The sequence below is a fragment of the Pleurodeles waltl genome, chromosome 5, assembly GCF_031143425.1.
Source record: "Pleurodeles waltl isolate 20211129_DDA chromosome 5, aPleWal1.hap1.20221129, whole genome shotgun sequence".
NCBI classification, from domain to species: Eukaryota; Metazoa; Chordata; class Amphibia; order Caudata; family Salamandridae; genus Pleurodeles; species Pleurodeles waltl.
In genome coordinates, this window is record NC_090444.1 from 969,621,472 (window position 1) to 969,637,344 (window position 15,873).

A 15,873-nucleotide genomic window follows, 5' to 3' on the forward strand; every position below is an offset into this window, starting at 1 on the left:
CTTGTGTCGTATGGCACAGTCTGCTAAAAAACGTTCCATTTCCCTAGACACCAACTGCACACCATTATCGGTGAGGATGGATTTTGGAAACCCTTCTCTCCCAAACACTTCCTTCAGAAACTCAATTACATGCCTCGTCTCAATACCTCTGGTAAATTTGATCTCCGGCCACCTTGAAAAAACATCTACCAGCACCAGGAGATATACGTCCACACCCCCTCCACGAATGGGTCCCAGAATGTCTAATGCAACTTCTTCCCAGGGTTGAGCGGGGCGTTCTCTAATCTCCATGGGTTGAACTCTAGGTTTGACTGTTTTCTCACTCAACACACATTGCAAACACTCCCTAATGGTCCTCTCCACCTGCCTATCCATTCCTGGCCACCAATATGTCATTCACAAACTCCCTTTGGTTTTAGAAATTCCCTGATGACCCGAGTGGGCAAGAGAAATAAGCTCCTGTCTAAGTGTGGTAGGAGGAACTAACCTTGTGCCCCTAAACAGTAGGCCGTCTCTATTCGATAATCCCCCCTTTACATGCCAAAACTTCTGTGTCTCTGCACTCCCATTATTTTTGTTCCACCAATCTTTCTCTAGCAAAGAAAGCACTTCTATTACTGTATTATCCAAAGCGCATTCTCTCCTCCATCTCTCTTCTGTGACCACATCGTTATCAAAACTACTGCTTCCTATTTCACATACCCCTTCACCGTCTGAATCATCATCACTCCCTTCTCTTTCCTGACTATTACCTGTAGACTGTACCAACCTTGATAATGTGTCAGCGACCATGTTCTGTACTCCAGGAATGTATTTTACTTCAAAATCTAAATCCTGTAACGATATCACCCACTTTGTGATCCTGCTTGATATCGCATCAACCCCTTTCCTCTTATATATCTCACAAAGTGGTTTATGATCTGTCCTGACTTCAAATTTGCTGCCCCACAATACATTTTTTAGTTTCTTCACTGCCCAATGCACTGCCAAAGCTTCTTTCTCTATAACAGAGTAATTCAGCTCAGCATTTTCAAAGCTCGTGACAGAAATAAAACCACTTCCTCACACTTATGATTACCTTGTTGAAGCACAGCCCCAAGACCTTTCGCACTGGCGTCAGTAATCAGAACTGAAGGAAGATTAGGGTTGACATTTTTTAGCTTAGGAGCACAAATTAACTTCTCTTTGATGTCTCTGAATTCTCTTTCACAATTATTACACCACACAAATTCCACACCTTTTCGTAACAACCTCCTCATATTCACACAAAAATCCGCAAAATTCTTAATAAACTTCCCATAATACTCAGCCATTCCAATAAACTTCATCAGTTCTTCCTTATTTGAAGGAGATTGCAAATTCTTAATGGTGTCTACTAGTTCTCTCTTCGGTGATATGCCTTCTCCTGTGGCCATGTGACCTAAGTATTCAATGGAGTCCCTCTGGAATTTGCACTTCTCCATTTTTATGGTTAGACCACACTCTCCCAGCCTCATCAAAACTCTACATACCCTCTCTTCATGTTCAGAATCATCTTTCCCAAAAACTAAAACATCATCTTGATATATTCTTACACCTTCAAATCCCTTCAAAACCCTTTCCAACATTCTTTGAAAGACTGACGCTGCAGAAATCAGCCCGAATGGCAATCTTGTGTATCTGAATGTTCCAAATGGAGTTACAAAGGCAGTAAGATTTTTAGATTCTTCAGTTAGTCTGATTTGATGATATGCTGATGTTAAGTCTATGGTGGAGAAAACCTTCGCTCCTTGCAATAACATTAACATATCTGAAATGTTTGGTAGGGGATATCTATCCACAATCACATTTTTATTCAGTTCTCTCAAGTCCACACACAAGTCCACACACAAACGTAGACTGCCATTCGCCTTCCTGGCTGCAACGACTGGTGCCAACCATTCAGTTCCTTCAACTTCTTCAATAATTCCTTCTTTCTGAAGTCTCTCCAGTTCTACCTTCATTTCTTCACGCAAGGCCACAGGTACACCACGAACTTTACTACACACCGGCTTAGCTCCCTCCTTGAGGTGTATATGATGAGAATAGTTCCGAAGACACCCTAATTTGTTTTGAAACACAAAAGGAACCTTCAATTTTTGTTTCTCCACAAAGTCATTGTCTTTTTTAATTTCCTGGACAACAGATTCATCACGTTCCTTAATTTCGTTTATCTCATCTTGATCTTTGATCTTCACAGGAGGATCATTATTAGGATCAAGTATCACTCCAAGATCTTTCTGATGAAACCAACTCAGGATACTGTCTCCTTCTTTTGAAACATAGATCTTTGCATTGATCAACTTGTGTTTGAATTCCAGTAAACCTCTAAAGTAACCATACAGTTTGATAGGTTTTCCACCATACACACGAGGAGTGATATCAGGTTTGAATAACTTAACTTTGTTTAAGAGTTTTTCGAAATAGAACTCTTTTGATATGATGGTAATCTTCGCTCCAGAGTCAAAAAGAACCTTTGTTCTTTCACCATCTACCAGAATTTCATCAATGGGCCCTCGCCTCCCATTGCCGACTTGGAGAATAATTTGGCCACACTCAAAATCATCTCCATCCATGTTATTTGAATCATCATTAACTTCATAGATACCTCCTTTCCTACTTTTGGTTCTGCAAACACTGGCAAAATTACCTTTCTTTTTGCACAAATTGCATGTTACTTTAATGGCAGGGCAATTTCTATCATTTGCCATGTGGCCCTGCTTACCGCAACGAAAACATTTCCCTTGAAAGTTTTTCTGTTCCTTCCTATAATTTTGTTTCAGAGAGATTTCATGTTTGTCTCCATGACTCTTGATGAGATGTACAGAGTCACATTTGTTCTGTTGGATCATCTTTTTGCCAAATTTCCTCTCTGACCTTCTCAATGTTGCAGCCCAGCATAAACTGATCCCTGATTCTCTCATCCAAAAGTGGCCCAAATTTGCATGATGATGCCAGTTTCCTAAGGGCTGTAATATAGCTCTCTACGGTTTCACACTCTTCCTGGTTTCTCCTGCCAAAGTGGTATCTCTCGAGTATGGTGCTAACCTTTAGAATATAATGTCTATCCAACTTTTCTATGCATGTCTCATATTAATTTAGGTTCTCGTCAGATATGTCTGGAAGATTATTAAAAACTTCCTGACCTTCTGATCCTAAACAATGTAACAATAATGCAGTTTTCCTTTCAACGCTAAGTGATGCACCACACACTTTTGCGTACCTCTCAAAAACTTTCTTCCACTTTTGCCATTTTATAGGCGGTTCTCCTGGCAAAGCCAAGAAAAACGAGGGCGCAGTAACATTCTGCATAATTTTGTGTTCCAACTCACAAGCTCCTGTCTCTGAATCCTTAATTTTAAGGTCTTAAATAGTTCGTTATAATAGTTATATTAAACGTATCTTTGTGCTTGGTAGAAAAAAAAAATGGTCTCCTCCTTTTTTTTTTTTTTTTTAATCTTTTAATAGCTGCATTATACATTGGCCAAACTATTGGTGAGCTTGAAACAGCTGACGCGGAAGTGTGTGCGTTTAAGCTGCCGTGTAGCTGACTGGTTGCTTTATAGTTAATATGAGCTGATCCGATCCAGATAACTCCGTAGGATTAGGGCTATGATACAAATGTTTATATATACAGTATATTTATATCATGAAGAAACTGGCGCGCAGTGCTTGTTCGTTACAGTTGTTGTTAAGCTCATGTGCAGGTCCAAAGCTCCGCCGCTGTACAGTTTCTAAAGAAATGCGTACACAGGCCAGCTGATTAGATCAAACGAAGCGCTCGCGTGGAGCCGGCGCGTGCTCAGCTGTTTAGTTAAGAAAGAAAGAAAAAAAAAAAAACTCACGCTGGGAGTCAACGCGCACGGTCCTTCCTCTCAACAAACAAGCGTTCAAAGGACAAAATGAAAAACAGGAGAACAATAAAAACAAAAGACACCTTCTCCCGTTAGTAATCCTTGAGTTCTGAATCAAAATCCCTTGTTGAGACCTCCATGTAACCAGCCGTTTAGAGGATGTAGAAGGCTAAAAGAAACGCATCCCATCCTCCGTCGCCAGTGTAATGAATCAAGATGTTCTTCCAGATGAAATAAAGATGTACAACGGCATGTAGTCACGATGAAGCTTTATTCCAATATATAGGAGGTCCCATCCAGCCAAGATCCAACTGTCAGCCTCTCCTCACCAAGCTCTCTCTGTCTCACCTCAGCCATGACATCACCAGATTCCAATCCACTCTCAAGAGTTCTACATTCCTATGCATACTACAGGCACCCTCCAATTTCGTTACGTCACTGATTGCCACTGTAGTTCCTGACACTGAACAAAACTACTTTGTGTGCCAATATGCTCCTTGTGGAAGAGCAGAATGCGATCACACACAGTAAAGCCAGCCGAAAGAGAGAGAAATAGAAGTTTAATAAAAACAAAATGTCTTTGTTAACACCAGACCTAATTAGGGACCAAGACCCACATGTAGGTAGCTTTTTGCATGTCGCAAACAGCGACTTTCGCTGTTTGTGACGTGCAAAAAGCACATTGCAATGCACAAACCCAGTTTTGCGATTCAGTAACTTGGTTACCGAATCGCAAAACGGGTTTGCGACTCGGAATTAGGAAGGGGTGTTCCCTTCCTAATTGCGACTCGCAGTGCAATGTAGGATTGTTTTGTGACTGCGAACGCGGGCGCAAACCAATCGCAGTCTGCACCCATTTCAAATGGGTGCTAACACTTTCGCAAAAGGGAAGGGGTCCCCATGGGACCCCTTCCCCATTGTGAATGTCACTGTAAAAAAACATTCAGGGCTGGCAGTGGTCCTGCGGACCACTGCCTGCTCTGAAAAAATGAAACAAAAACGTTTCATTTTTCGTTTTTGTAATGCATCTCGTTTTCCTTTAAGGAAAACGGGTTGCATTACAAAAAGAAAAAAAAACTGCTTTATTGAAAAGCAGTCACAGAAACGGTGGTCTGCTGTCTCCAGCAGGCCACCATCCCTGTGAGGGCCGCCATTCGCAAAGGGGTTGCAAATTGCGACACACCTCATGATTATTCATGAGGTGGGCATTTGCGAAGCCCTTGCGAATCACAGATGGTGTCAGGGACACCATCCTACATTCGGATTTGCGACTCACAAATTGCGAGTCGCTCTGACTCTCAATTTGCGGGTCGCAAATCTGAACCTACCTACATGTGGCCCCAAATTCTTAAAGAAAGTCACAAAAGTGCACCCATGGTATATGTCGTACCCCTATAAAATATTTGTGAACTGTATTTTAGCATGGGTAAATACGATGTGTAGATTTGCTCATGTGAAAATCTATTGAGCATTTGCAAGTTCATTTTCCCTCCAGCCACTTTCTTCCCAACCCTGGAAGAAGTTCTAATTCTGCCATTGTCAGGAGTAAATGTCCAACCTTTCTTATTATGGGAAAATATTAGAGAGAAGCTGGTGAAAATCTTTAAAACATGCAGGTTAGTAGGTTTGCAGACTCAAAGGCATTCCAGCCCTGGAACTATTGCTTACTGCTTCCTCCAGCCCCAGTATGCAGATCTGCAGAAAGGTGGCAAAATAAGGAAATTTCTACAGTACGGATTGAAACTGCAAGTATTCAAGCCCTACTATGGTAGTAGCCCTGGCATAATCAGAGAGGCTATTATAAGAGCTCTTACATAATGATATTGCTGCCATAATTTGTCGCCACACTACATGGCACCAAAGGGACAAGTGGATCTTTTTACAGGACAAGTAGATTTGAGAAGCAACCTGTCCCCTGGACAAGTAGATATTTTAATAAATTCCACACCCCTGAATATGAATTGCCAACAATTTTAAACAGTCCCCCCTAATGGGTTTAAAGTCAAACACTATCCTTACACATACCAAAAATACATTTCTTTGGTACTGCTTCATAGACTATTCAGTAAAATGTTAAGGCACTCAGATGTGCATTACCCAGCACAATCTCTTGATTGAGTACAAGCTGCTCTTCGCTACATAGGGCTAAGGATCCCATGGACATGCTTGTAAGACTGGAGCTGCTGCCAAAAAAAAAGTGAACTTTAAGCAGAAATTCATGTATTTTCTGTTATTGTTCGCAATAAAAGAAATACAAATCCTGGGTACATTTAAAATGTCCAGAGTGGGAGGAATCATTGTTAAAACATGTTTGTGAATGGGTAGCAGCAGAGTCAATAAATATGTGCATGGTGCACAAGGATGATGCTCCTGGTAAAATCTGAAAGACTGAGTTGGGGGTAAGTGTCATTCTCTTCAAATTAAAGACTGCTATAAATTGGAAATTCTGAAATAGTAGAAATCTTGACAGACTCTTCTAAGAAGGAACAGCCTAACAGAGAAACCTGTAAATTTTCATAAATTCCATGATAGAAGAACGTTGACTATGTCATAATATGATGTATTGAGTTGGGTAAAGTTGACCGAATATTAAAAAAAAAAAAAAAAAGTAATTATTGCACGGCAATGCTGTACCATCAGTTTACAATTCAACACATTTAGTAAGCTCAAGCTCAAGCCATTCTGTTTTCATTGTGGGCCAAAGCAAACTAGCATTGCCTGATACATTTCCACTTCAGCAATAGTTTTTCAAAACATTGGTAATACAACATTGTCTGGTTTCCACAATTATGCTGAAATGGTGCACTATTGATGGTTGCCAGTTCATAAAATGGATGATGTCTAAAGGTTTTGAATTTGGTATATCCTCTTTTTTCTTCAGCAAACTTTGTGCCAAGATTGAACTATGGCAGAGTGGTGCAATAAAACACCACTGGAATGGCAAGATTATATCAACAAGGAAGTTAAAGTCACCGCAGATGAAAAAAATGAGTATCAAGGCTGGGTTCTAACAACTGATCCAGTGTCTGCAAAGTAAGTTCACAATTCATATTTCAGTGCTACGATTAGTTTGCTCCTATAAAATACCAGTCTGAATAATGACCAGAATCATGTAATGAGTGTGAATCGTGAGACGTGTTAATTAAGTAACTTACTTCACAAGGGGTATGCTATGTATTAAAACTATTACATTCTGGTAGTAGTGTTCGGATTTCTACAATTACAAGAAGCTTGGAAGTTAAGAATTTTGGGTTCTTACAGATTCATGACTTACATCACATTCATTCGTATTTCTGTCAATATTGTGAGGGTGTGCCCTAGATCAGTACCAGAGTTGTCCCACATTCAGGACATTTGCTCACTCCTTAAACTTGTATGTAGCAGAACACATATAAAATGATGACCCATACACATTCAGCAAGTGGGGCAATTGGTAAATTTTCAGAAGACCCTTACCATTTCCTAAACACAGTAGAATTTGCCTGGATGGCCCGGTCTGCTAGATTGAGCTGACAACCAAGAGTATGAATGAAGATCATCAAGACAATTGCATCAACCGTTTCTTCCTGTCTAGTTTAGGGTTGAATTGAAAGCGAGTGGAAGAATTTGACTTCCAACATATTGCAGTGTGCATAATTTATCTTTAAATGAAATGAATGTGGAATAGTTTCATAATGCTTTGTGAAGTTGATATTTTATTAATTATTGCTGCTATTGTATGTTATGATGACAAATTTGCTTTACATGTTAAAGTATATATTTATTTTGTCCAGTGGAGCAAGTGTTTATTTGTGCATTGGGTTCTGACAGACTGGTCTTTTCTAAAGTGGCTTGCTGCTTTCAAGTTTGAGGTTTGTGGTGGGCCTTCTGCACAACCAGTATGTAACTTATGTATAGTGAATGGAAGACCCACAATAGAGGTGCACATGAAGGAATTAAGCAGGAGTGCTTACCAGTGTATGCAATGTGCTATTTATAAAAGGTGAACTCTTTATGGCCAGTTCTCCTCCTCCATAATTACTTTATTTGCACCTCGACTGTGGGTCCTCCATCCAACTAGACATTTGTTACTTTGTTTCTGTTTCTCAGATTCCTCCTTATGTTCCCATTTCGAGATTTGTAGCCTTTCCCCATATGTAAATAAGACCTTTGAAGACTAATGCGCTAGTTTATTCTCAATTGTGTCACAACCATTATTATTGTAGCTTGTTTCTATGTTTTTCATTTTTTGTTGTTGTTTTTATTTAAAACCAAATCTGGCCTACATTGAATCCTTATCCCTGATGATGAACCTACAATTATAGGGGATCGAAACTGCATCAACAGTTAACACAGACCTGGCCTGATAAGTTTTATTTGTAACAAATGGGCTGTATTTTTATATTGTGATACGAACATTGCATAAATTACACATATGTATCTTGCCTGAACACTTATCACTTTCTCCTCGGTTTGCAATTTGCTCACCTTACAGTGATCTTTGTATATGTTGGTTGATATTATCCATTAAAACACTCCTTTGAACTTATACATTTGCGATTATTACATGAATAATATTGCTTTCATAGGCACCGTAGTTCTTTGGAAATTTTAGATTCAGTGCATCACTAACAGCAGTTCGCTACGTTGCCAGTACATTCATCTTCAGCTGCCTTTCTAGCCTTCAGTTAGTCATACACCAGCTTCTTCAGTATTCTTGAGAAATTTAAATTCATTGTTGCGCCCTTGTCAAAAGTTTCATTTTTTCTTACTTTCACAAGTGTCCTTGCTAATAGGGAAAAGATCTGCATGCCACAAGACCTTGGTGGTTTCAGACGTGATCTTTCATATTGTTTTATTTTGTTATCTATTTTTGTATAATCTAACACTGCAAGCACACTCTAATCTAAATACGTTTTCTAACCTTTTAAAAAGACAAAAACATTAATCTTTGCCAGGTGTCCAGTACAATCAGAATGTCCAAAATGTATTTGAACAGATCAGTGTGAGATAGCTACAGAACTAGAGTGGCAGGGGGTATTTTTTGCAAGAATTTAGGCAGTCATTTAGCAGGTGGATAGAGAGAAAATTGATTGGAAGAGTTGTAAGCACTACTGGATGGTGAAAGCCGATTGGCATTTAATAAGGGTCTGTTGTTTAGGGAAACAGGATTGATTATCCTAATTATTAGAATGAGCTCATGTAGTGCATTTGGATATTGTGAAAATGAAGGAAAGAAGAAAGATAGATGATTGGTTGTCTGACCAGGGGTGTGGAATTTATGAAAATACCTACTAGTCCATGGGACAGGTTGCTTCTTAAATATACTTGTCCTATAAAGAAAATGTGCTTGTCCCTTTGGTGCCATGTAGTGCAGTGACAAATTATGGCAGCAATCTCATTATGTAAGAGCTCTGATAATAGCCTCTGTGATTATGCCAGGGTTACTACTATAGTAGGGCTTGAATACTTGCAATTTCAATCCCTACTATAGCAATTTCCTTCTTTTGCCACCTTGCCGCAGATCTACATACTGAGGCTAGAGAAAGCAGTAAGCAATAGTTCCAGGGATGGAATGCCTTCTGAGTCTGCAAACCTATTAACCTGCATGTCTTAAGGATTTTCACCAGCTCTTCTCTAATCTTTTCTCAAAATGAGAAAGGTTGAAATGTACTCCTGACAACGGCAGAAGATGATATTCTTCCAGGCATGGGAAAGTGAACTTGTAAACGCTCAGTAGATTTTCACATGAGCAAATCTACACTTGCATATTTGCTTGTGCTAAAATACAGTTCACACATATTTTCTAGGAGTATGATTTCCGGGTCTACTTCTTGAAGTTCTTGTGCATTTTGTGAAAGCCACTAATTCGAAGATATATACCATGGGTGGACTTTTCTGACTTTCTTTAAGAATTGAGTCCCTAATTAGGTCTGGTGTTAACAAAGACATTTTGTTTTTTATTAAACTTCTGTTTCTCTATCACTGTGAGTGATCACATTCTGCTCTTCCACAAGGAGCATATTGGCACACAAAGTAGTTTTGTTCAGTGTCAGGAACTATTATGGTAGTTAAGCTGGAGGGATCCCCTACAAAGAAGATGGAGCCTCCCTCCCCCAGACTCAACCAGGGCTTGTGCTGAGGGAGCTCCCTAGAGGGGAGCTGCAGGGCCTTTGTTACACCACTGGTGGCAATGTGTGGTTTTTGAGACCAAAAACATTTGTTTCTTTTTGACAGTGTTTGTTAACATGGTGAAGACCTGGCAACTCCCACAACAATAAAGTGTCACAAAAGCCATATCAAAACAAGACATGCATTGACAAAACCAAAAGACTCTCAAATAATGTTGGATTGGTTGGCTTTGCCAGTGCTCGTTTGTTTTCATGCTTCCTGTAATTGTGTTGAAAATAGTTACACTGATTTCCCGTTAGGAATATTTTTAAAAAATACTAACATGCATCAATCATTTTACTAATTGACGCTTCAATGAAATAGCACCTAAAATTTCATAGTAGTGAAACTTTCTTTTCCTATTGCATTTTTTTCTGAACATTTTATTTTGAAAGCAAAGAATCATCAGTCTTGCTTACAAGCTTCTGCAAATATTTGCATCTAATCAGAGCGTGTTCTTGAAGCATTATACTCAGCCTCAGATTGTTAAACATTTCAAACATGTTTGTACACTTTTTTTTTTCCCTGGAACCACTGTCAGTAGTGCAGTGTAACCTTAAAACATTTATTTACAGCGCTCACCTTAATAATGACGGCTTTTCATTAATGAACCCTAAATACAACCTTGAACAGCATTAACATATGAACACACGTATTATCTCAACTTCAGACAGTTCCCTTCTCTGTAAACTGGCAGCCAAAGGGTTTGTACTGCAGGGTGTTGGGTCTACTTGCCCCAAGGACAAAATAAACATTAAAACTTGTTGCCCTTGATCTCAAACAATATGTCCCGGGCGGGCGTCGCGCAATAGGAATTCCACTTCCTTGCTGATGTAGAGTGGCTGGTGAAGGTTTACGCAAAATATTGCTGCATTGATAAGGTCTGTGTACCAGAACTCCGTTAGTTTGCAGCAGTTTTCAATCGAAGCCCTGGGAAAAGTGTCCTTTTACATAGTGGGTCCATTAACAGGAACACTAGTCAAGGTTGTTTTATGGTGCTCATTCATATGTTCTTGTGGTAGACTAAGCTACATGGGTAAGTAACATGGGCACATTTGATGTAATCAAATTTCTTTGTTGGGTGTGTAGGACAAAGAGGCTACTGGTTTCCATCATGACAGACAATGGAGTCCAGTTCAAGTCTAGTGAGATGGAGGGTTTCAGAGAACTGACAGAGTAGGGTATAAAACACAACAATTTTTAATAACCCAGAAACTAATGGGATGGTGGCGAGGTTCAACATTATGGTAAGATAAACTATCCAGTTAACTCGGATCAATGGGTTGAATTGGAAAAATTGAATCATGGCTACTGTATGACAATGTATATTGTCCTGGCACTCGTTCTTTTAGGACTGTTCATGAGTGAAAGGGAGCAAACGCAAGTGTGTGTCCAAGTTGAGTGAGATGGAACATGGAGTAGGTGAATGCAAATTTGGAAGATGATTTGCTTAAGAGAAAGTTGTGCTAACCAGGGGAAAGGAAAAGAGTATGATAAAAGAAAATCACCTTAAGGTTACAGCAGGTGTTATAGCAGAGAGAGGGTTCTGTTGGAAAGGGGTTGGGTGGTCAGAATTCATTAGGCCTTTAGATATTATGTTATTAAAACTGTTAGGACTGGGGGTGGATGCATCTGGAATTTGGGGTTACATACCTTTACACATGTAAGGTGACCAAAGGGATGAGTGAGATTGTTTTGTGCATACTGTTTGATTTCTCCTATGCTTGTGTTTTGTTTAAAGTTTAGTTGTTTTTATTTATTGCAATGAAAGTTGATGTGTAGGGATTTGCTGCCTGCCATTTAATACTCCGTTATTATTAGGGACATTAACACACACTTTTTTTCTCCAAAAAACGTGTTTTTATTAGCATTGGCATAACACATATCTGTACAGTGCAGAACATATGTCGGTATCACAGAAAGCAATGCATCACAGTTAAAACAGCCGGCATTCAAAATTAACAATTTGAAGTATCATCTACAATTTGGAGCTGAGGAGCCAGTACCCATAGGCTCAGCCAGTCTGGCACCCAAACACATCCCCAGTATATAACTGGTTAACAACAAGCGAAGCCATACCTGCATTTTTCTTGATCAAACTGTTGTTAAAAAAAAAAAAAAGACTAACAAAAAATAGACCGACAACAGTGGCAAAGTGCCAGCACACATCCATTGTTGTAACTCCTTTTCCGGGCCCCTAATCTGTCTTCGAGAGAAGAGGGGAAAGCGTGGAGCGAGGAAAAATCAGGAGGTGGAAGCCCACATCCCAGGAGAGGGGGGGTTTGAAAAAAAGGGGTTGGGGCACAAGGATCTCCAGAGCCCCACCCACGGAGTCTGCGTTTCAGACCTCCAACAGCCACACACGTGTGCAGACACACAACACAAAACTCTGAGGACCATTCCTATGTATTCACCATCGGCACTATCAAGCTTGTGCTCAGTCGAAGTGGACTGGTGCCCTTCAGCTACCAAGCATTCCAACATATCTCCCCCATTTCCAAGTCTCTCTCCGCATTCTTATCTCTGCATACCAGTTGTAACCTCTGCTCATCTGTCACTCCCCATTTGCGCAGGTCCGCCAACCATCAGCTCAGCGCAGGCAGGCTAGTATACGCACAGTGGATGGCGAGGCTTTGCTTTGGGAACACTGACACTAACACTCAGCAACAAGAACATGTGTTTCACCCAAGTCCCCCTTTTAGAGGTTGGTAAGACACCCAACAGGCAGTGTTTGATCAAGGCCTCCACCTGGACCTGCGTGATCTCCCGCAGGACAAGCATCCCCCCCATGCCTGTAACTCTGCAAGTTATCACATTCCCATGTCGTGTAGGAATGTATGTAGCTCTACCTCACATCTAGGGTAGGTGGCAAACCTACACAACCGCTGAGGAGTTAAATAGGTCCAGTGCAAGTAATGAGATTGGGTTAGCTTGAATCAGGCGTTGCTGTCAAACCATGGACCTGTGCTGAGTGAGGAAGGTGCAATTAACATAAGTCACCAGCTGTGGTGCTTCCCTCCTCGTGCCACTGCGTTAGGTCCATCACGGACTGTATCTGTTAGAACATAGCAACCATTTGAGGGACAACTACCTGGCATATGGGGACTACGAGGCATGTGCGTGATCTCCTGTTCCTAGTCTGATCACAAATGGGTAGTCATCCTGGTCCCCCTCATCAGGTACCCAGGGATGTCCGCCCTGGTACTCCATTCCTTGAGCAGCGCCTTTTCCCCGTTCTGGCCATCTGCGCACTACTGCAGAGTATTGTAACAGTCCAGCAAAATGGTACATCCACAGGTCCGGTAGACCCAGTCCTCCCAGCCTTGTATCCAACTGCAACAGCTCCAGTATCAGTTTACTCGACTTACTTGCCCACATCAGGGGCACCAGCCCTGCTAGAGGGAAAAGCACTGACTTGACAGTAACTCACAAACCTGAGACCTCACCAAATGCTGTCACAATCTCCAACAACGCACTCGCCTAGCGGTCTGGGTGCAGAATGAGTGAATGACAGATACTTGTAAAGCGCACAGCTACTCTACATAGAGTGTGCCAGCGCTAAGCTCGTTTCTAAACAAATAGGTTTTCAGTTTTTTTTTCTTTTTTCTTTTTTTAAATCCTTGGCCAAGACCGACCTTAAATGTGAGGGAAGCTGATTCCATAACTTAGCAGTAATCATGATAAAAGAAAAACCTCTCAGGCGAAGCCTTTTCAAGCAAGGGACTACCACAATGTTTGCATTACTAGCCTGGAGTGGGTGCACTGGAATATGTTTTATTACCCTCTTATTAAGGGCGCTAGGCCTTTTATTATGAAAGTCATAATAAGCCAGAATTAGAGATTTGAAAATTACATATTGACTCGCTGGCAGCCAATGCAATTTTTCGCAAAAGGCGGACACACCCGCTGCCCTAGGTGGTTTGAACAAAAGACAGACAGACATATTTTGCATCACCTGTAGTCGATTGGTTAAATAGGCTAGCGATCCCAGGTAAAGGGCATTGGTGTAATCCAGTCTTGAGAAGATCAGGGCCCTGGGCAGAGTGTGGAAGAAACTGCACTAATTTTTTTCGGCATGCGCAGGATCCAGTAGCAGGATCTGAGTATAGCAGATACCTGAGCGCCCAATGAAAGCTTAGAATCAAATATCTCTCCCAGATTCCTAGCCTCCACAGGCCTAAAAAAATTTACTCGCCCACTTGCTATGGCGAGTCTTATTTTATCAGGCAAGCTATTTTTAAGACCTCCTCGCCTCTTCTGACGAGTTGACAAAGAACAGGTGGTGTTATGTTCAGTCAGAAAGCGAAAAAATGCCTTTAAATCTTGTTCTTGTTTGATTTGCTCTGTGTTCAGAGACAAAGGCCAAAAGTCAGTTTGTCTTTTTTTATTCTGACTGCAGAGATCCAGGATTTTATAAGGTGACCTGTCTGACCTGCTGTGAAAACTGTGAAATGAAAGGCTGTGTGGATTTTTCTTAACACACAACATTTTATATAACCAAGTCAACTGTAAAAACATTTCAAAATACATGTAGCTGTGAAAGACTTTTTTTTTTTTTTTTTTTTTTTTTTTTTTTTTTTTAATTGGATGAAAACAAATAAGAACACTTTACCTGGTGATGTGCAAATGATACATTTTTCCTGAAACCTGGTTTTCACAGAATGTTAATATGCTACATAATTTTATCTGTAAAGCTGCTGGCTAGTTGGAAGGTTTGTGGGCATTTCTTGGAAATTTACTGTCTGTAAATTACTATGTGATACCACATCATGCTTTAGTGGTATATTTATTAAAAGTGAGTGTTTAAACAAACTTGGAAATACTTCAGCCCTGATGGCACTGCTATTAGTAAACTAAGGACAAGTCACGGATCATGTGTACCCTACATTTGGGTTAGATTCTTATTATACACGGAGCACATGCTTTGTCTATTTAATCAAACAGAGAGGTTTTTTTATGCAGGAGAAATGCTGAACTCACATTTGAAGGTGCACTCATGTTAGAACGAAGGAAAAGGCGACTCTGTAAAATAAAATAATTGCCTAGGATCACAAAATGTGAGACCTGTTTATGGGTCAAGTACATTACAGTTATGCTTAGAAGATTATTTAAGTTACTCGACCTGCAGGTCTAGTAACAATTTTATGACTTTTCTAGGCCTGCTCCAATGTGGGTGAGGGGGACAGGGGCAGTCCTAGGCCATGCTCCCAACCATCCTGGAAAAGGATTACGACCAAACAATAAGATCTCCCTCTTATCGGGATTACATTGACGCTTGTTAACCTGCAACCAGTCAAGGTCTGCCTCCATAAAATTAGCAAAGGCCACTTTTGCCTCAGATGAGTCACCCTCGTACGAGAGCAGGAGCGGAGTGTCATCTGCATAAGATATGAAACTGATATTAAAAGATTTTACCAGAAACGCTAACGGCGCCATATAAGATCTTAAAAAGACTAGGGCTAAGGGAGCAGCCTTGAGGCACTTCGCACATCACAAGCGTAAGGCTTCATCCATATTACCTGCTCTCTGTGCAACAGGAAGGAACTCAACCAGTCCAGGGCCGAGCCAGTCACACCCATGTGTTTCAGCCTGTTAAACAAGATGTCATTGTTGACCATGTCAAATGTGGCTGGCAGGTCGAGCAGCACCAGAGCCACATTGAGGCCAGAGTCTAAGCTGCAATGAATTATGAATGGACTTCAACACCTCAAGTAGTGCTGCCTCGGTGCTGTGACGTGACTTAAACCCAAACTGGGAGGGATGTAGTAAATTATTCTCATCTAAGAAGGCAGTTAACTGTTGGTTAACCAATTTTTCTAAACTCGTAGCTACTGTAGGAAGTAGAGAGATC

At 40.7% G+C, this 15,873-nt stretch overlaps 1 protein-coding gene across 1 annotated transcript in view; it reads left to right on the forward strand.

Annotated features, from left to right (window-relative positions):
- Positions 1 to 15,873, forward strand: part of GEMIN6 (gem nuclear organelle associated protein 6) — a 59,182-nt gene that overhangs the window by 25,131 nt on the left and 18,178 nt on the right. Inside the window, exon 2 of the mRNA XM_069235105.1 lies at positions 6,754 to 6,905. Coding sequence (XP_069091206.1) covers positions 6,778 to 6,905 — 128 coding nt within the window. The 5' untranslated portion in view covers positions 6,754 to 6,777. The remainder of the gene's footprint in view (positions 1 to 6,753; positions 6,906 to 15,873) is intronic.